Genomic DNA, 22190 nt, shown 5'->3' with positions numbered 1-22190 from the left:
GTATGAAAGAAGAATTTCATAGCATGGCATTAGTCTCATTTTTCCATTGATCAAGCATTCGAAGCAGCAATGGTAATCCTGGGGACTAAGGTTTCAGAAGATAATGTACATCGGTTTTCAAGAAAAGAAAAAAAAGATGAAGGGGGGTCATCTTTCTTGATCTAGCTTCTTTCAAGTATCTTTGAAATCTCAACATGTTTCACTCAAAAGAATGCATTCTACAAAGCATGGATACTGTGGGTGGTTTACAAAGAAAATGTCTTTTATTGTAGGCTGTCAGGTCAATTTGTAAATGGATTATAAAACAAGTTGTAATTTTGAGAAAGAAATGCATGTGATAATTTTTTTGATTGGTGTGAAAAAGCATGCTAAGGACCCACAAGAGTAAAGCTTTGTAGGTGAAAAGTGGTGTTGCACCTTTGTTGGCGTGAACAATGGTATGTGTTCGTTTGCTCCGACAACCGCGTTTATTTGTGTACGTATATTGGTCTGAACCATGTGGATGTTATATGTTTTATTCACAACTCATTATGAATAAAGCCAATGGGAAGAGGGTTATTGTTTTCATGGGGAATTGGAGTCGGATATGAACCATGGAGATTAGACATTTAACAGAATTCCTTATAATGTATGAGGGAAAACAGAGAGAGAGAGAGAGAGGGAGACAAATTTCATCACCAAAGGAAAGGACAAAGCTTTTCCTCCAAATTAGTGAGGAGAAAATTCTCCTGGTTCAATCTATTAAACTAATATTTATTTTTAGAGTATGATTTTCATATGCATTTTTAATAAGATTAGTAGATCATGTAATTCTCACACGTATTATTAAAAATGTATTTGAGAATCATCTAATCTAAAGGCATGCATGTTAGTTCAATAGATGAAGAAATTTTTTCAGATCCATTTTTGGAGAAAATATTAGTACAAATTAACCAATGGGGGTCACCTATAGCCTTGATGCCAGCTTTCACCAAAAACTGATAATAATAATATCTGAATCAGGAACTTGGTTATAAAAATTTTATAAAATTGTAAAAAAAAAAGGAAAAAAAGAAAAAAAGAAGGAACATTTTGAAAAATTACATGTAGTCATACTGTCATAGTGCAAGACAAGTTTGCAAAAGTGAGGGGACCTTGTGTTTCCTGAATGAAAAACAACTGGGCATGCGCCTGTCTCTAACACATTAAAAAGGCTAAAACTGACATCTCCATTCCATTGATGATAGGATTTTTCAATCACCAGCTTTAATTGCCTGGCCTTCTCTCCAATGATGCTGGTTTCCAGATGTTGCTCATCTGATTGCTGGCTGGGGTCACCACCCATGCCCATCTTAACATGTGGCACCATTCCATATTTATTAAACTATATATATATATATATATATATATATATAGTTGTTAAGAGGGTGCTATAATTTTTACTTTAAATTCTTTATAAATTGACATGATAATTTACATTAATTAAATTTGTTTGTCAAATTTCGTAACTTGAGATTCTCTAATTTTAAGTAATCGGAGAAAATCACGATCCAAATATCTACTATCATGTTTAAACACTAACGTTTCGAATCTGCAATTCCTTAACTCGGAACCAGCATATGAGGACAGAGAGGAAGAAGTAAAAGAGAAATACATGATTGATAGTTTGACACACGTAACACCATGACTGCATGTGATATTTCAAGTGGGAAATACAGAAGCTGGGGATAACCAACTGATGGTGGTGGTTAATGTATCTTGGAAAGTGTATCAATTGATGTCGTGTATTAGTTATTACGACATGCAATATAAGAAGAAGAAGAAGAAGAAAGGAGGAGAAGCCTATTTAATCTTGAAATGCGTATGATGTTTTATCCATATTTAGAAGAAAAAGAAATGCTGATAAAGCAAAAAGTTGCATCATGTAGCCGTCAATTTCTCTCACCCAAAAGTGAAAACGGAAAAAAGAAAAAGCTTGTGGGGTCGTGGTCCTCAAGATGGACCTTCTATTGTGGAAAAGGCAGACAATTTCACAGATAAAGAAAATAATTAGTGTATAGAATATATTAATTAGAAGGTCAACACTCAATCCCCAGGCCTAAGAAACCAATAATGCTTGCTTTGCCTTAAATCTTCTCAAGTTCCTTGAAATCCTCGTGCAAGATCATTAGAATATTTACACATGTGATGCAACTTGGAAGATTTGATGGCAATCATTTAAAAACAAATAGGAAACTTAAACAAGAAGTTTTATCAGAAAATAAATGATAATAATAATGGGTTTTGGGTGAGGTTGCATTGATTTGGTTTAAAGATTGAAATTCTGCATTTGTTCTTTTCTTATTCCAGTTCATTGGCCACAATCTTTTATGATCCTACTGAAGATCTTATTCTAGCTGTTATTCACGTTTTCCTTATTTAAATCTATGAAAAACAAACTATAAAATATAAAGTACTTTAGTAATGTTGGTTGGCAGGGAAGAAACTTTGGAATTTAAAATCTCTATGTATGCACTATAAAATATGAAATATTTAATGGCAGTTACTAATTAACTTCCTTTTGGAGGGAGGAACAGTTACATATTAGAATGTTGGACAGTTGGGTTTGTTTGTCTTTTAAGTTTCCAATTTGGTCTTGTCTCTCTCTAGGCTTTCCAGCTAAGATTTTCTTCTCTTTTTGTTCTTTCTAATCTCAGCAATTACATTAGGTTTCTTCTTCCTTTGTTCACCATTAACAATGGAGGTGAAATCCTGAAAGAGGGTATGATAGTCTTTTTAGGATCTATACATTAGAAGTAATTTGTTTGTCTGGTAGATTACAAAAAAAGGTGTCTTTTCTAACACAGAAACAGGAGAAACAGAGGTTTCAGGACAGTATTAGGTTTGTTTCTGAGTCACCTGTTTCTCTTAGAGTTGGCCTTCATTATCAGAAACCTCCAAAACTCAAATTCCTTTCTGGGTTTCACTTCTTTCACTGCAAAAGATTGTCTTTCGAATCCTAAAACTCACAACCACTAGTGCAAGTAAGCCTTTTTTTTTTTTTTTCCTCGAAGCATTATTTGCTCATTAATATTGCTTCTATTTTTGTAAGATTTTGCTATTTGGGTACTTTGTTATTTTAAAATAAATATTCACAGTGGATCTCATCGACCTTTGCTGGGAGCCAACTTTGACAACAATTTTACGATTTAATACGATTTCTTGTTGGGTTTTCTCTCATTGTACTTAAAAGAATGATAATGAATGCGTTGATGTTTTAATTTAGATTCATGTTTTTTATGTGGAGTAGTAAAGAAATGGGCTAATTGTAGTAACATCAGTTGTTAACCAGGCAATTATTTCATGAGGTTTTTGTTCTGCAAGATTCATTGTCCGTCCTTCATTTGCTTTTGCAAACCCTCTCCTCACATTTACACTCCTGGACCACTGAAATTGGGAAATACCCCACATGTGCCTTCAAAACTTGACTCAGTTCCTGAAGCCTCTGATCAATTACCTGGTGAGACCATTGAGGTCAAGGAAGAGAGTTTAAATGGGAACCAATCACCAGCTGAGAACTGCCTGAAAAGCAGTCTCAGAAAGCCGACTTGGGGATCAGGTGCTGTGGAAGAGAATCAGAAGAAGCAAGTACAATGGAAGGATTTTTTAGGGAAAGAACTTGTTGAAATCAGGGAATTTGAATCCAGGTAGGCATTCTCTCTCTCTCTCTCTCTCTCTCTCTAATCTACCTATGCAATCTGTTTTATTCTTTTGTGCAAGTGGAAATGATTAGCTATGTAGTAATTGATGGTCTCTGATTGAATACTAAAGAGATTGATAATCCCTTTATCACTGTTATTCTTGATCTGCTGCAACATTTGGAAGTGGTGAGAAAGGGGATTACACATATTGAGCGAAATTCAATTTCTTATTTATTTTCTGGTATTTGATTTGAATAATAATATTCCTTGCATTAATTAAAAAAAATATTGGCTAACATATAAAAAGTTAATGTAAAGGAGCTGAGGGAGACGTAATTCTTGATGTTGATCTAAAGAAGAAATGGTGTGTAAATGACAGCTTAGTGTCATTTTTCAGTGTTCTGGCCTTTTTGCAGGAAGGTTGAATGGCATTAGAGAATACTTGATTTTGGATACTATATGTAATAAAGTTTTGAACTTGAGAATGTATCTAAGATGAAAAACCTTGTGAGGGAGAACTGAGTGCATGCTTGAATAATGCAAAAGAAAATCAGATCCAATTGGAATTTTTGGCATTATAGGCATATTTGACTTGAGTGAAATGTTTTGTGCAATTGAAATTCCGAATATATATTTTCTTTTTCTGCTAGGCTTTTGAAATTATTCATAATTGACCGAATAGCATGTAGTAGATTTTTTTTTTTTTAATAAATGCATGGCAGTAGAATTGATTGTTACTTACGGATGCGTTGAATTCCTTGTGTGATGCTTTTCTATGTTAATTTGAACCTATTGGTGTTGCCTCTTCCGGCAAGAATATGGGGATTGGAAAGGCTTAGGGTGAATGGAATGTTAATTCAAGTCTGGGATCCATGTGAAATTTCTAGTTCGGATTTTTTTTCCTCTTTTTAAGATTATGGAGACTAAGTGAAAGGGTAGAAAAGGTTTTGGGAAGACTATACTGAAGAATACAGAAGACATCTATTGGTGAGACTTCATGGAGATAGCAACTAACTTCTGGATTAGAGCTGCAACCCATTTGATTACATATTGTGGTTAAGTCACAAAGGGGATGACCTATAGACTGGATTAAAATGTATTTGTATTATGTATAAGCATAGTATTAAGTTATTGAATACTGATAGATGAATAGAGCCACCAAAAGAGAAAATGTTACCATAGTGTCAATATTGATAGGGCTGTCGTGGATGTCTATTGCAAAGTGTGATATTATGTTACGATCCTAAGTGTCCCACATGGCTTAAGTCCAATTTTAATCATGTGTATATAAGCTTTTGGACACCCTCTCATTACAAGCCAGCTTTCAAGGGTGAGTTCTACCCAAAGTTTGTACCACTTTCATTAAAAATTCAGAAGATTAAGGCTGCTTCTCATTGAAATTAAAAAGCATGCCAAGTGTGTGTGTTCAATCGTATTGGGGAACGTGGGAGAAATTAAAGTTGTTAATAAGACTACAGCCACAGGGCTGTTCCCATCCATGTGTAGTACTTTGCTTCAACTTTATGTAAATAATGGCTTTGCTAAGTGCAATAAAAATCCAAATGTAGCAGATACTATGATGGTTGTAATTTCTTTGAACAGAATAGATGTGGATTTTGAAACATGTCTTCAACCATTCAACATTACTAATGTGTGTGTCTGTGTGCGTGTATATTTTATACTACTAATGCAATTAAAACAAGAATATTCAAGGGCACATTTCACGTACCTGTCGCAAGTTGAGAGATCCATCTTCATATTATGCTGATTAAGTGGCTGTGTTCATGATCTGCTTATCTTGTCCTTCCATTTTTCTGACAGTGAAATAGAGTATACCGACAATGAAAGCGACGACAACAGAGGATGTGTTTGTGTTATTCTATGAACCTGCTCAATCAGCTTCTGCTCTATCATTTCCAACACCGATTATTACAGCTGTGACAAGAGAAGCCATAACAGCTTAATCGTCTGAACTTCATCTTATTTATCATATGGGTGGGAAAGGAGCTACATCAGGCTGAATGTTCGACTCTGAATCTCTTTGGTGCTGCCTCATCAGCTTTCTACAAGACTACTTCACAAGAACCCTATATAGATATAGTAGACAGTTACTTTTCTTTTGTAAATTGTAAGAATGCCAAGCTATTTTTTATTTTCTTTTTCGCAACAAAATATGATGATTCTTCAACAGCCAATGAAGTTTCAGGCAACCTCTAATCTTTGCCTGTTTGCCATACTTGGTATATTTCTGCAGTTGGTATGAATACTTTTCATCACATTCATGTTTCTAACACTAAGGCATTCTTAAAACTGCTTTAATATTTGGTGACATGCAAACACCTCACATCCATCGCATCACAAAGAAGTTGACGTGAGAATTTCTTTGGAAAAATACTCTTGGCAATTTTCCTGTTCTTCGAATTTCAAGCATTAAAATTATTTTTCATAGAATTATATGGTGGGAATTTTCTGTTTAATGGCTTTGCTACCATTGCACAGAGCATACAGGACTTACCAAAAACATCATCACCATGTAATTCAATTCGTTCCTTTTCAGTGCACCTCTCTGATGGAAAACGTAGTAAATAATTGCAGAATTACATACCTGGCAATCGTGAACAAACTTGGTGGAATATTACAACACAATTTGGAGGTCCTGCTATTTCAGCTCAAACCCATTCTTCTAAAATGTAATATTCTTGGAGATGAGGAACTAGTTTTTCATTCTTCTATTTTTATAAGCTCTTATGAAGAAAAAAATTTCTTGTATGAAAAATAAAGAACCAAAAAAGAAAAAGAAAAAAAGTGCAACTAGGAACACCATTTAAGTATATTTTATATATGATTGTAATATCTTACATTTCTTCTTAGTTGTCCTCTCACTTTATTCTACATTTCCATAACAGAGATTACTTGTTGATACTTATGAATGGCTACATGCCATTGTTTACTTGAAGCCTTGATGATCCTCTCACTTTATTCTACACTTCCATAACAGAGATGACTTCTTGATACTTATGAATGGCTACTTGTTACTGTTGTTTGCTTGAAGCCTTGATGATCCTGGGACATAGATATTTTACCATAGGCTGCATAACTTGTAAGAGGCCTGAAACTTAAACCCTTTGCCTTCTTTGTTGGCGGCGGAGATTTGAAGGTGGTGCTGGGTGAAAATACCCAGTTAAATATATGATTCCCACTGCTATAAACAAGCCAACTGAGTATCCAATACCCACTCCTTCCCACGAGAACCATGCATCTTTACTCTCATCCTCTGGTGGCTCTGCCGGTGACAGCTGATCTTCCCAACATGGCACCCAAATTTGCATTCCACACAAGCCGCTGTTGTTGGCAAAATCGTTTGGATCATTCATTGTGTCCATCTGGCCACCAACTGGAATCTTACCTTTGAGCTTGTTGTTACTTACATCCAAAATAGTAAGTTGTTGCAGCTTTGCTAGTGATCGAGGAATGGAGCCTGATAGTTTGTTGTATGACAAGTCCAAACTCTCTACACTCTCTAAATCACCAAAACTTGCTGGTATCTTCCCGGAGAGATTGTTGTGTGAGATGTTAAGCAGCTTGAGGCCCTTCAAAGTACCTAATGAAGCTGGAATTGCACCAGAAAGTTGGTTCACTGACAAGTCTAACAAAGAATAGAGCTCCAGGCTGTGCCCTGGGAGAGCTTGTTTCGACCTCTTCCAATTCACTATCAGATCATTTAACCCATTTGGGATATTGTTGAAAATGTCAGGGCTTGAAGACAATGTGTTGGGAGTTTCGATCATGCCAACAAGATTTCCAAACTTTGCAGGGATTTCTCCAACAAGGTAGTTGCTCGAGAGATCAAGAATTTGGAGGCTACTTAGATTGGAAATACTGTCAGGGATTGAACCTTGGAGGGAATTGTTTCTCAAATTTAGGATTTGAAGGGTGGAGATTTGGCTCATGAACTCTGGCAATTCCCCTGTGATGTTGTTGTCATGAATATCTAGGTGTTGAAGCTGAATCATATTAGTCAGGTTTCTGGGCAAGCTTCCAGAAAACTTATTTTTTCCCAATGCAAGAAGTCTGGTTTCTTGGGAGAATTTTGATGGAATTTCACCTGACAATTCATTTGAAGAAAAATCGATGTAACCGAGCAATACATTGGAGCTCAAATCTGGTAAACTGTTGCCAGAAAATCTGTTGCTGGACAAGTCCAGTATTAGGAGGCGATATATCATGGAGATAGATTCATGAACCTTCCCTGAAAAATTATTTCCAGCCAGCATAAGAATCATGAGTTCATTGGCATTACCAATGTTGGCTGGCAATTCTCCAGAAAATTTGTTCCGGGACAGGGAAAGGACTGCTAGACTTGGAGAGAAGAGACGAGGCGGGAGAGAACCTGTAAGACTGTTATCTGACAGGATTATGCTTCCTACCTCCATTTCGGCAAGCCATTGTGGGAACACTCCTTCTAGCTGGTTCTCACTCAAGTCCAGAAATTCAAGTGTCTTCTGTGTAGAAATCCAGTCTGGGATTTCTCCTGCAAGACCACAAGACTTCATAGACAATTGAGAGAGCATACACTTTGGCACTATCTTTGCATCATTATTATTCCAGGTCAGATTATTCGAACCTCCAAGAACAAGACTCTTCAGGCTCTTAATATTGAACAACCAGGACGGAATTTCTCCAGTGAGCAAGTTGTTTTCCAGTTGAATTGTTTCCAACTTTGCCAATTTCTGAATGGATGATGGGATTCTACCTGTCAGCCTGTTGTTGCTCAAGGCCAAACTGGTCATGTTGGATAGATTGCCGATATGAAGAGGAATCTCCATTGACAATAAATTGTCTCTTAAGTCCAATTCTTCCAACTCCTTCAAGTGGAGAAATGAAGGTGGAATCCCACCAGAGAACTTGTTGCTGCGAAGAAACAATTTCTGCAACTTTGTTATGTTCCCCATCTCCTTAGGGATGTTTCCACCAAGAAAGTTTTCATCCAACTTCAATACTCTCAAGTTTTGAAGAGAGCCCACTTCCTCACTTAGAACACCATGGAATGAATTACTACTCATATCAACATATTGAAGATGCCTCAAGTGAAAAAGTTGAGAGGGAATGGAGCCGCTGAAGCCATTCAGTTTCATGTCAAGATACACCAATTTGCTCAGATTGGCAAATCCGCTGCCTGGCAATTCTCCTTGTATTTGATTCGATGAAATGTCAAGCAGCATCAAGCTTGAAATGCGGAAGAGCGGTGTCAAGATGATGGAAATCACAACTATTGGCTCCAGAAATTGCATGGCAAAAAGGGAGTCAAGATATAGAGCAATGACATTCCTTGAATCGAAGTGAGAACTGCAAATGACCCTATCCCAATGGCAACAATCTGAAGTAGAATTCCATGATTCTAAATCAAACAACTGGCTTTCTACAGAGGAACCATTGGCTGCTTTGATGAGAGAAGCTTTAAACTGGAGAAGGGCTTGTTTATGATCTTCAGGACAACAGAGGGAAGGGGTAAAGAAGATGAGAAGGCCAAGTAGTACTAGTAGTAGTCTCATTTTGGCCATTGTCTTTGTTCTTGATCACTTCCTTTGTTGAGATGAGTGCGATAAAAAGGGGTTCGATCACATGCTGCACTACTGTTCATCATGCTGTATTGAAGTCAAGGAAAGATGCTGGAGTGGACATTGCCGTGTCTCTGTCATTTCCATGGATTGAATTTACTCAAATTTTTTGTCGCTTGAAGACTTGAAGTCCATGTGTACAGTGTAGTAGTAGCCTTTTGAAAAACGGTGGTGAAGGAATTAGGCTGGAAACCACCAAATTTTTTCTCTATGAGTTTACTCAAATTTTGACTTTGATTTATTTTCTTTTTCATTGAAAGGCCTCCCACTCAGCCATGCACTATTCATGGAATCAACCAACTGGCTTTCTGTAGAGGAACCATTGGCTGCTTTGATGAGAGAAGCTTTAAACTGGAGAAGGGCTTGTTTCTGATCTTCAGGACAACAGTGGGAAGGAGTAAAGAAGATGAGAAGGCCAAGTAGTACTAGTAGTAGTCTCATTTTGGCCATTGTCTTTGTTCTTGATCACTTCCTTTGTTGAGATGAGTGCGATAAAAAGGGGTTCGATCACATGCTGCACTACCGTTCATCATGCTGTATTGAAGTCAAGGAAAGATGCTGGAGTGGACATTGCCGTGTCTCTGTCATTTCCATGGATTGAATTTACTCATATTTTTTGTCGCTTGAAGACTTGAAGTCCATGTGTACAGTGTAGTAGTAGCCTTTTGAAAAACGGTGGTGAAGGAATTAGGCTGGAAACCACCAAATTTTTTCTCTATGAGTTTACTCAAATTTTGACTTTGATTTATTTTCTTTTTCTTTGAAAGGCCTCCCACTCAGCCATGCACTATTCATGGAATCATGGTTTACGTTGTAGTGGATTTTATACCGTGTTTGGTTCGCCGTTAGATTAAAGGAAAGAGAAGAAATATTTTGGAATGAAGCAAAAGCCTGATACAAAGAATTTAATTTATAAACGGATGTTCCAATCATAGACTCAACGTCTCATGCTCAAAACAATTTGAGCATGAGACGTTGTGGTAGACTGGTAGTGCCACATTAGCACAAAACAAATTGCCTAGCCTCACATGGGTGGTCGTCATTCCATCCAAACTCTTTAGGATAGTTGGATCACTTGGGAGCCATAAAGGTGGTTCAATGGTCTCAACCACCTCCGCGTGGTGCCAATCAGGAAAGGACGTGTAGATTTTTTTTTTCTTACGTGACAGTGCCACCTGAGCACACAAGAGAAAATGTGTAAAACACAAGTACGAATAACATTACTCAATTTGAAACTATTGGCTTACGTTGCTGTCGAGTTTTCAAGAAAAAGTCATTTCAATATGGACTCAAATTCTAATCAATTAGCAATTTGAATAGAAAATATAAGAGAGTTCTATAAAATTCATATATCTCTAACATGTTGGTAGATTCCCTAAAACTTGCTAGAATAAGTATGCCTCGTAAAAACTCTCTCATGAATTACTAACGATCCAAAAAAAAAAAAATTGCATGGTATATTGGAAGGTCAAGTTGAAATGCCTACAAGTGAAAAAAAGAAACAATATGCAAAAGCAACCCTAAGTGACACGTGGCAAGACATCATCGAACAGAACACAACGGCCTTCGAGAGCCACTGGTGAAAGTACCTGTAATCCAAACCTCTTTGTGCGAGACCAAATGGCAAGGTTCCAACAGCTTCTTCACCTCTGCTGTGAGCTCTGAAAACTCAACCAAGCCAAAGTTAAACTGAGGAGTAAACAGACCAACCATGTCTTTAGCTCCAAGTAGTCATCCTTCTCTCTACTCTTCACCGCCATTGCCAAGAACTACCAAAACCAGGCGAATCCCCGCTGCGTTTTGCCAAACCAACCATTCCTCATTCAAGAACCACTCGTTTCTGAGCACTTCAACCGGTTTCTCACATACCCATTTGCTCAAACCGTTGATTTTGATCGTAAAAGCATCGGAAACTGAGTCCCCGACATCGAAATCGGAGAGTGGAAGCGAAGGGGGAGAGGGAGACGAAGAACAGTATGAAGAGTATGAGGTGGAGCTGGTGCAGCCATATGGCCTGAAATTCGCCAAGGGCCGAGATGGTGGGACTTACATAGATGCGATTGCATCGGGTGGATCGGCTGACAACTCTGGGGTGTTCACTGTTGGGGATAAAGTACTTGCCACCAGGTTTTCTTTCGTCTTTCTTCTTTATATTTCCCTTCTATTTTTGTGACTAAAATTTGTTCATATTATCAAGGATAGAATATACTAATTGGGATTCTCAGCAGATTCATATTTTTTTTATGGGTTTATCTGCATCATTCAATTTTCCAGAATCTAAGATGTAAATTCTGTGATTTTTGTTGGATTGTCAACAAGACATGGTTGAAATGTTACTAAGGAGTTGTAGATGAATGCAGTGCGGTGTTTGGGACAGAAATATGGCCTGCTGCTGAATATGGAAGGACAATGTACACCATTCGCCAAAGAGTCGGCCCATTGCTCATCAAAATGCAGAAGAGATATGGTTAGTTCGTTTCCCATTCTCATATTATAACAACAACAAGAGCCAGGCTCATGTTAATGTCAAAATTGTTAAACTTAATCTGAAAATTCTTTCTAAAACACATCCCCATAGAGCATAGTTTCAATGACCTCATGAATTTTGCATCCTGATCTGAGGCTGCTGTGAATTAAATGTTTGTCAGGGAAGCAAGAGGACAGAGGTGAATTAACAGAAAAGGAGATTATCAGAGCTGAGAGAAACTCTGGTGTAATTAGTAACAGAGTGAGGGAAATCCAAGTATGTACATCCTTTCTCAAAATGGCAATTAATATCAAGCTCAAATTGCATGCTAGAACACTTGGGCCCTTTTGCTTCCTCAATTAGTGAGAATAGTTTTCCCTTTTTATTAAAACATAAATATTTCAGATGCAAAATTCCTTGAGAAAAAAGGAACAGAAAGAGCTCAGGGCAAAGGACCTTCGTGAAGGACTGCAACTTTACAAGTAAGACTTGCTCATCCTGCTTTATCTTTCCTAAGCTTGTTTTGCTTTGTTGGTGGATCTCTAAGCTGGTGACCCTGAAAATTTATCTCAAGGATTTCACTTTTCATGACTTTGAGCCCTATAATAGCCTTATGTGGACTAGAATATACAGATTTTTAGCTTTTTGACCTTGTTATTCTCTCTTTCACATAAAGAATATACTGATTTTTCCCTCTGCTGGTAAAGTGAAAATCCATTAGCCTAATATTCTCTATTTTCTTTTACTCTTTTCTTCAACTCATTTACTTTTTCTTTGTTTCTTTCTTTTTTCCATGATGTTAATATTCTTTGTTAATGGTAAAGGAATGCCAAATATGAGGAAGCACTAGAAAGGTTTGAGTCTGTATTGGGATCAAAACCAGAGCTAGCTGAAGCTTCAGTCGCAAGTTACAATGTCGCTTGTTGTTATTCCAAGCTTAATCAGGTATTGCTCTTGTTTGCAGGAATAGAACAATGATTAGTAAGGCGTTTCCTTCTGCTCATTTGTTCAATTGTTCTCAGTGGTGTTCAAATCAATTAGACTTTGCAAATTTTGACCTAGCAGGCTAGTTCTCATGACTTTCTGAACCCACATAAAAACTGGCTAAACGAAAATTCCCAATCTGACTTTTTTGCCTCATCTAGAGTTGGGTAGCTTTTTCTCAGTAAGCTGTCTCTATTCTAGCTCAAGTGCCTGACTAGGAAGAACATCTCATCTCATCTCATGAGGATTGATTATGCTACTTCTTGAATATATTATGGCATTTGATGAAGGATACCTTGTTTACTGTCACTCACACTTAGTTGCAAGGAGCTAGTCATTATATATATATATATATGATCTATACTTTTTAAAACAGATAAAGGCTGGGCTCTCTGCTCTTGAAGATGCCTTGCAATCAGGATTTGAAGACTTTAAGGTAATGAACCAATGATATAGAAGTACATGTTACTTAAACAGTACAATCTGCAAGCTGTCTGAAATTTTTGCTACTGTGGAACAGAGAATCCGAACAGATCCAGACCTAGCCAATATAAGAACATCCGAGGAATTCGACTCTCTTTTGAAAAGGTTTGATGAGTCATTTATCAATGAAAATGCCATCAATGCAATTAAGTCTTTATTTGGCATATTCGACAAGAAATAGAGCCTTGAATGAGTTCAAAGAAAAGGAAACCAAGCTCTCTCAATGGCATGCGAGTTAATGACAAAGCCAATGCAGGGGTTGGCCTAGCCATATTTCAATCATCAAATTCTCATACGTGAATTTGTTCATATAACTAGTTTTGGGTGACTACAGAAGGAAATTCAATGTGATTTTTTTTCTTTCTATGGATACTTGGTTATATAAATTTTCTCCCAATCCGAATGAAATTCAATGTGAAGGAAATTTGTTTATATAAATTTTTATGGATATTCATTTATATACATTCAATGCGAAGGAAATTCCCTCTACCACCCAATTTGAAAGAAAACTGTCCAAAAAAACTCAAACATAGTAATAAGGCTTCCTCCACCCATTAAGGCTTGAGTTGTAGCAAAAAATCCATTCAATAGTACAATTCCCTCATAAACTAAAAGAACTCTACAGATTCACTTTCCTTTTATTTCTATGCAATGCAAAAGAAAGGTTGCCTACCTACAATATGATACCACCAAGATTTGCACTAAATCCAAAGGACAACAAAAACAAAAATGAAAAAAGAAAATCATCTTCCATTTGTTCAGATGAGTTGTTAAAGGCGTCAATGACCTGTTTCTTTCCAGTTCTGCCCTTCAAATTCTGAAATTCAAAATCCGTAAAGCCCAGCTTGCTTTACCTCACTTGCTTATTACATAATATACAGGATCTTCTTGAACAATTAAACCTATATGTGAAAAAAATAAAAAATAAATAAAAACACACACACACACACACATTAGACTGATCCAACAAAAATAGAAGGAAAAAAAAAAAACAAAAAACAAAAAACAAAAAAACAAAACCAAGAAAGCTCAAACGCCATGTCTAGGACAAATAAAATTTGTGATCATACCCAAAACTTATTTCTTCAAACCGCTGCTAGAGAGAACTTTCTTCCCATATGGGCTTGTCTGAAGCACAGGATCATGACATTTTATGGCAGCCAACAATGCAGTATGAAAAGCTCCCTGTGCAACAAGTTATAATAAAAATATTAAACTAGCGAAAAAAAAAAAAAAAAAAAAAAATCTAGTCACATCACGGCAATTATGGTCTCATTTTTCTTAATGTTAATCTTGGAGTTCTTTACTCAAATATCAGGTTATTGTTCCTAACATAAACTTCTAGAAGATCATATGGCCACATAATGCTGGAAACTCAATGATCCTTTTATTTTTGAATCACAACAAACCTTTGTTGAAGAAAAAGTATTTAATAGTAGAAAAAGAGTGCTTCTCAAACCATAGCAATCACAACAATGAGGTTATATGCTGAGCTTTATTATACATTTGTAGCTTAACAAAACCAAACAATCATAATCCCCTAATTTTAAAGCTTTAATTCCTGCTTTCAATCTCCGGCGACCACATCATAAAATGATAATTGTGCTTAAAAACTTGCTAAACATGGGTTTGCAAGGTAAATAATAATAAAAATGGAAACCAAATTTAAGTCTATAAAGGAAATTCCAGATAGAATATGGTACAACACCTAAAGAGAAGATGTGTGTAGAGCATAATATGCTCAGATGGGAGTTTTTCCTTAAAACAAAAGATGGTTCACAACAATGCATTTACTAACCTTTGACTGACTTAATGCTGCTTGGATAACATAATTTCCATAAGGGTCTTGCATAATTTGATCTAGCCGAGGATTCTCAATAAGCTCTTGGATAAGACGAGTGCGGTGTTCATCACCTGCATACTTGAGACATTTCTCAACCACATGACTGCTAAATTTCTGCATGGACAAGTCCGCGTAGTGACCCTCCAATCGGTCAAGAATATCTGCTGTTGCCCATGGAAGCCGAAGCTCAAACACAAGTTGCACAACATAATTCCTGTAGAACTGAAATTTTAGATTCTGAAGCTCAACATTGTACATTCAGACACACACATAAAGAAGATTAAAGTCTCAGTAAAACACCAATTGATACCTGTTTTAACAGTCCCACTGAAATTTCAAAATCAAAATAATGATGCAGCACAATAGACGTTCAGTATTGTGTTTCTTAAACAGGAAATAGAGCTAGTGACCCATTTGCAACTGAGCCCTCAGATCCCAAGCACTGGTTCTCAAGTATGATACACACATGGCGTGTATATGTAAGTGCCAATTCCTCTTACTGGTAAATTCAAGAGTACCATAGTTTCTAAAAAATCAAGTCAATGGCATATTTGCTTGTTGCCAAATTTATTTAAATAAAAGTATATCTCACAAGCATATATTATATGTATGTATTTATAATCAGATATATGTGTGTGTGTGTGTGTGTGTGAGAGAGAGAGAGAGAGAGAGAGAGAGAGAGAGATTATAAATACACAATATTGTCCTACCCATCCTGCTCTGTACAAGGCCATATCTTTACTTTATAAATCATGAGCAACCATTATCCAGTTCTTGTCACATGTGAAAGACAGAAGATAGCATGATTAAATAAAAACAAAGTACCCGAATGGATCTTGGGAGAGGATTAGAGAATTTGATGTAATCTCGCATATTAAACGGCGTCTTTGCTCACCCTCACAATGGCCAAGGCATTTTTGAAGCACACAACAGCCATGGCGGTCCGTTGCAAGTTCAACACAATTAGTAGTTGCAGCTTCAGTAAGGAACTACATAAAAAATGTTACTACTGTTTCATTTAATGCCAAAAATTACCTTTAATTGCTAAATTAAATATGCTATAAGATTTATAACAGTAGAAATGCCATCATATTGTAGTGACTCAAACATACCCTATTTAAGGCACAATTTATTAAAATAAAAGCAATTACCCATAGGCTAAAAATTATTGGTACTGGACAACAAAGCATAAAACACTAAAGAAGCCACTGAGATGTGCCAGATATTTCAGCCATCTTTCACGATATAAAGTGACACAACAAGTAACAAATCAAGGCCAAAGTATGCTCCAGAGATGAATTACAGGAGGAGACGTGCTAAATGAGTTTCAAGACTAGCCAGAGATGGGGGTATATTTCCTGACCAAATATTCTCCATCTGAATACAATTCCAAAGAAATTGAGTATGTTTTTTAGAACACTTTTTCAGTTTTCAAAACACAACCTGAAAATATAAATACTTGGTAAAGAATTCAAGCACGGAGTTTTTAAAGACTCTTCCCTAAGAAGTGTTTTCCCCTCTGAGAAATGTGTGAGAAGTCTTCTCCAATAGTGTATGTGTGGCATCAAGTACACTGGGAAAATTTTACATCAGATACTTTATGCTTTTGGTTTGTCAACTTGTCCAAATACAGACACTTTCTTGGCAGCAATTGAGATGCCCAATATAAACTATGTTGGAAGCCAAAGAAATATTTCAGAGACAATGTTGAGGTGAGGATTGTCTAAAAGAATCAGGTTAGCAAATGGGTGGTGATTGATGGCCATGACTTTCATCAGTAACCTTACAAGGATTCTAGGATTAGAGAACCCAAAAAAGAATCTTGAAATAAAGACAGCATAGCCATTTAATTCAGGATTGTATAGAACTTTTCCTGTGGAGGATTTTCAAACCTAGATATGCAGCAAGAAATCATTTGATAGCATACCTTTTTACCAAGACATATAGCAGCACTCATCCATCATGAAGTTCAAATCTAACGTCAGATAACGTCTTCTAGGATTAGAGAACCCAAAAAAGAATCTTGAAATAAAGACAGCATAGCCATTTAATTCAGGATTGTATAGAACTTTTCCTGTGGAGGATTTTCAAACCTAGATATGCAGCAAGAAATCATTTGATAGCATAGCTTTTTACCAAGACATATAGCAGCACTCATCCATCATGAAGTTAAAATCTAACGTCAGATAACGTCATATATATCAAGGAAATCAAAAGGAAAAAAAGAAATAAAAAATAGTGCACCATATTTTATGTATCTGATCATCATTCAAATCAGCTGCAAAGGGCCATCTCTTCTGTTGATTCACATGCCAGGAAAGTTTTCCTATTCTATTCCATCCTTTGCCATACCATTTTAAGAAAGAAAAAAAAATCTGCCTTCAACTTGGAACATGTCAATCTTTCTTGATTGTTTTCTCCTTTGATGTATCATACATGTATTGTTCCAACAGGCACTCACCCAACTACGCCCAACTGCGGCGGTTGGGTTACCAAGCCACCTTAGTTGGGCATGACCCACCCACGGTGGATGGACTCTCTCCTAGCCACGCTCAGCCGCTGTAGCTGGGTTACCAACCCACTATCGCTGGACCATGCTCAGCTGCAGTGGCTGGGTTACCTAGCCACTATGGTTAGGTCATAACTAACTGCGGTGTTAGCTAGGCATGACCCGACCACGATGACTAGGCTCTCACCCAATCATTTTTTTAATCATTTTTTCAATATTCTTTTCTACATTTTTACCAATCATTTCAAATTCTATAGGAGGGATGTAATGTCAAAATATGGTAAGGCATATAGGGCTCTTGTATCATATTGGACCCATATGTCAACAATGTTTTGTCACTATTACATCCAAATATTTTTCGCTTTTTCAATTTCCAAAAACACTTTTCGAATAATTTGCCAAATAAGTTTTCAACCTCAATAGCCAAAAACACTTTTTTTGAACATAAAAACCCCAAAATACTTTTCAAAACACTTACCAAACGTAACATGAATTATTTGTGTCCCTAAGGGGTAGCTCAATCGACGAGGGACTGCGCCTCGTAAAGCGGAAGTCCCTAGTTCGAATCACCCATTCCCCTTTCCCTTAGGGACAAAAAATTACTGATAAAAAACAAAGGCCAGTCAATAGTAGACTAACATGACAACAACAAACCTGCACAGGTCCAAAGCTGCAACGCACCCCAAACACAAAGGCTAGTCAACAGTAGGATTCCAAAAAAGAGACCAGATAAATCCTAGCACCTTTCAACCCTAAGTATCATAAACAAGGTACAGACAGAATTCCTTTCAATCAACAAGGAATGGATTTGGACATATATAATACATCAAAATTCAAATAATTCTGTGGATTGGTATGAATTTGTGACAAATGCAAGTTTTTGATTGAGTCTAGCTTATCTTGAAATATTTATAGTGTCTTTTTTATATAAGCCTTTTTATTCATCTTTACAAAATTTGAACTTTCGAAATTCATTTGTTAAAAGTGTTCCTAATAAAATTCTTTGGGAAAAAATAATTGATGTGATATATGACCAATCATATATCACAACTTCATTGTCTCTTCCACTTGATGAAAGTTAAGCTAAAAGATATAAAGGTGGCTACTTTGAGGTACAAATTAAATCTACAAAAAAAAAAGAGTCTAGATAGCCATATAAACCTAGAACTTGGATCAAGCTATGCTACATTTAACTTAATTTTGTTATGCGTGCATAAAATCTTGCTTAGAGAAAGATCTCCATCCTACTCTTTGATCACTTTCAACTTGAGGATGCAAGCCCTAGATGTCCTGGTATACCAAACAGGTAAGCTTGTTTGCAATTTCACACAAACACAGTAAACATCTTTTTCAGAAAAGTATATATGCTAATGCAAAAGAATAATTGAAAAACTTACTTGGACAAGGCATATAGTCCTTACCTTGCTGTATTCAGGCGTTAGACACTGCAAGCAGCATTGTGCAACATGGTTGCCATTCGCGTTTTTTATTAAAGTCACAATACCAGGCTTTAGTGCGGAAAGAACCATGGAGAACTGCTCTGGAGTCTTAAGGGTTTCAATGACCTTCTGAACAGCCCTAGTCCTATGATTGGAAGAAAGAAAAAGTCAGCAGACAACTAAAACATATCAAGCGAAAATAGTAGCTACTAATTGCACAATAACACAAATGTTAGAGATAGAGAGGGAGAGAGAGAATGAGACATAGAGAGAGAGAATCCAACCCATGCATATCGCAGGAAATCCTAACAAGTTCCCCAGATTTTCTTGTGATTGTTCGAAGTATTTGCATCTGCTGAGCCTCATTACAAATTTCAAGCAGCTTCTGTACTAGGTAATTCCCAAAAGAATCTGTCATGAGCTCAACAATGTAATCGACGATCTCAAGAAAAATCTTTTCAAAATCTTTTCGGGTGCCCTCAGCAAGTTTTTTCTGTAAGAAGCGGCAACCATGTTGGTCTTTAGCCATGAGATATATTCTTCCAGTGACTTCATCAACAGAGTTATACTTCAGATCAGTACTTTTAAGATCTGTAGTTTCATGGGACAAACCCCGTGATCTCAAACTATCTAACTGAAAGCATCCCGCCCTTGGAGTAGAAAAGCTATGCCATAGGTGATGATTTGAGAGAAAATTCCCATTTTGGCTGACATGGGTTAGTGATTCATTTCCACCAACAGAGCCAAACTTCACATCTTTGAGTATGTTCACTCCATGTGATCTTGTCGAAAACGTTTCAGGAAACTTTTGTTTAGTCACTTTGTCCAAAATTTGCATTGCGTTAAAATTTGTGAAAGAAATAGAAGAATTTGATTGGTTTGAACCCCTATAATTTGTATAATTGTTCCAAACTGGTTCTTGTTTAGATTTTTCAATCTGGTGAGAGATTGGCAACTCAAAATATGGTTGCCTCGGGCTCTCACTCATCAGCCTAGCTGTGAGATTTCCATGTGCTTGAATAGCATGCTGAGCTTCACATCCCTGACTGCGAAGTTGCTGCAGGTACTGGTAGTGCTGATGCATCCTATAATGTTGTTCATCTTCTACATTCCTCCAACCGATCTGAGGCTGGTTTATTTGTTCTGGATGAAAATAAGGCAACAAAGATTGTGCATCTAAGAAGAATTGTTGTTGATCAGGCATTGCAGGAAATTGCACACCATGGACCGGCACATTAGAGAGGAACTGGAAGCCTTGCACTGCAGGAGCAAATGGCACAGTAGCGGAGAAATTTTCAAGTTGTTGAAAATAGTCACCTTGCCGCTTCTTGGTTTCTTCAGCATTCAGTTTTAACAAATTTGAACTTTCCTGACCAACTTTTGTGCCACTAAACTCATCAAAACCACAAGGTACATCTTTTGCTGATTTGAAAGAAGAGGCAATTGTCATTTGTGTTTCCACATAATTTGGTTTCTTTAAGCTGTTTAGATATTGACGATCAAATAAAATGGTATGATTGGGTAAGGATTTAGACTTTTCCAAAGGACTACCAGCTCCCACTGTCACACCATCAATAAAGTTTAATCCTGCAAAGGCAGATGTCAAGGACTGGTCATCCAAATTCCCATAGTTTTGAAGTTTCTCACTGATAGGCCCTTTGCATGAATTCACACAGTTAGGAGACACGCTTCCCTCCAAAGACACCATCTTTGGTCCAGATTCCTCAGAATGTGGTTTCGCAGAAGTAACATTTGGTATCTCACCTAGTAGCCTCTCAAATTCATCAAATTCCATGTATCTTCCTCTTTCCTCCATTTTATGAATCACAATAGATATAAGAAACCAATCTGCCAAACAGAGCAGGCTCCACCTGGCAAAGCAGATGCACAAAAAAAAAATCTTCAATTGAGCAATGAATAAAAAAATCACTTAAAACCACTCATATTTTGAAGCTGAGTAAAATTCTAAAAAAACTTCACCTAAATCAAGTAACTAAAGGATTATCAACTTCCATCTTCCCTAAACAATATCTTTACAAATTATTTGCAACCCACATTCTGCAATAAGAAAACATTCCAGGGTTATTTTCCCAACAAGGACTAAAGAAATCCAACATCTGATCAAAACCATTATCTTAGCCATTTTATCAATTTTCATACCCAAGTTAGAAAAATATTGAATTGATTCATCAACTGATGAAGTCATACCCTGTCATCAAATTCTTCCAACACAACAGGGTTTTTTTTTTTTTGAGAAAAAAAATAAAAATAAAAACTTTCAATACTAGAAAACCAATCAATGCCAAACCCCGGCTCAGAAACAGAGCACACAAAAGCCTTTGGAGCCAGTATCATCGTCATCAGAGTTACGACTAATTCAAACACCCATCTCCTCCACATTTGTCCAATACCACAAAAAAAAAAAAAAAATCCAAATCTGCGAGCGTTTCCCACACAATCAGAATCAAAATTCAACAAGTTCATCACCTGTGCTAAAACCCAGTATAGCCTGATCGTTAAAACCCATAATCCAACAATCACAAATAATTACAAGCTTAAAAATATGTAACCCAATGGAACAATTCAGCGAAAGCGATGAAGGAGCAATGCGGAAGAAAAGCAAGAGGCAAAAAGTGAGACACAGAAACAAAGACAAACCCATGTCTTAAAAGGCGTACCAGTGACAGAAGACGCCGCATTAGAGAGAAGACGACGAGGCCATGGCTGGGCGTGGGCGCAAAAGATAGAGCACCAAAAGCAGAAGGGAATGCGGATGGAGTGGAAGTGGTAGAGGAAGAGAAAAAAGAGAGGCGGCGTGCAGAAGAAGGAGAGGTTTTCAAAGGAGTGAAGAAGAGAGAGATGGCATTTGGGTATTTCGCATAATACAATCGAACAACAACAACAACGCACGCCAACAAACAATGCGAGATTAGCAAATTACATGCATGGAATGATATTATGGTATGCCATGGTTTCTTTCCTCTCTCTCTCTCTCTCTCTTGGTACGTTTGTGTGTAAAGTGCTTTTAATAATGCTTTTATTTTATTTTAATATTCACGCCTTTAATACCTCCCCCTAATTATTTATTTCCCACGCACTCTCCTAAATCCTCATTCTCTTTTCCTTCCTTTCATTTTCTCTACTTTTCACAATTTCTCAACATTTCTTTCTCCTACTAAATCTAATAA

The 22190-nt window shown here is 36.8% G+C and overlaps 4 protein-coding genes across 5 annotated transcripts; 2 read left to right on the top strand and 2 right to left on the bottom strand.

Moving 5' to 3' along the window:
• Positions 1 to 2611: 2611 nt before the first annotated feature.
• Positions 2612 to 5893, top strand: LOC132164094 (uncharacterized). 2 transcript variants are annotated; one of them, XM_059574515.1, is made up of 3 exons: positions 2612 to 3002; positions 3311 to 3665; positions 5481 to 5893. In XM_059574515.1, the coding sequence occupies exons 2-3, from the start codon at positions 3322 to 3324 to the stop codon at positions 5542 to 5544; spliced, it is 408 nt and encodes a 135-aa protein (XP_059430498.1). In that variant the 5' UTR covers positions 2612 to 3002; positions 3311 to 3321; the 3' UTR covers positions 5545 to 5893. The 2 variants fall into 2 exon arrangements, with proteins under 2 accessions (XP_059430498.1, XP_059430497.1); XM_059574514.1 differs by having other exon boundaries at positions 2613 to 3665.
• Positions 5894 to 6531: 638 nt separating this feature from the next.
• Positions 6532 to 9253, bottom strand: LOC132164580 (receptor-like protein 46). The gene has a single exon (XM_059575112.1). The coding sequence runs from the start codon at positions 9218 to 9220 to the stop codon at positions 6776 to 6778; it is 2445 nt and encodes an 814-aa protein (XP_059431095.1). The 5' UTR covers positions 9221 to 9253; the 3' UTR covers positions 6532 to 6775.
• A 1607-nt stretch (positions 9254 to 10860) lies between these two features.
• Positions 10861 to 14113, top strand: LOC132163885 (protein MET1, chloroplastic). The gene is made up of 7 exons (XM_059574263.1): positions 10861 to 11404; positions 11638 to 11744; positions 11926 to 12020; positions 12150 to 12226; positions 12569 to 12689; positions 13105 to 13164; positions 13249 to 14113. The coding sequence occupies exons 1-7, from the start codon at positions 10989 to 10991 to the stop codon at positions 13390 to 13392; spliced, it is 1020 nt and encodes a 339-aa protein (XP_059430246.1). The 5' UTR covers positions 10861 to 10988; the 3' UTR covers positions 13393 to 14113.
• LOC132163884 (pumilio homolog 12) lies at positions 14023 to 21975 on the bottom strand. Its single transcript, XM_059574262.1, has 7 exons — positions 21681 to 21975; positions 19287 to 20873; positions 18985 to 19147; positions 15880 to 16043; positions 15010 to 15268; positions 14282 to 14396; positions 14023 to 14113 (listed from the first exon to the last, which is right to left on the bottom strand). Exons 2-6 carry the CDS (start codon positions 20816 to 20818, stop codon positions 14289 to 14291), a joined length of 2226 nt encoding a protein of 741 aa, XP_059430245.1. The 5' UTR covers positions 20819 to 20873; positions 21681 to 21975; the 3' UTR covers positions 14023 to 14113; positions 14282 to 14288.
• Between the last annotated feature and the right edge of the window lie 215 nt (positions 21976 to 22190).

Source organism: Corylus avellana, chromosome ca10, assembly GCF_901000735.1.
Source record: "Corylus avellana chromosome ca10, CavTom2PMs-1.0".
Classification (NCBI taxonomy): Eukaryota; Viridiplantae; Streptophyta; class Magnoliopsida; order Fagales; family Betulaceae; genus Corylus; species Corylus avellana.
The sequence above is the reverse complement of the archived record's forward strand: the minus strand, read 5'-3'. Positions and strand labels throughout refer to the sequence as shown.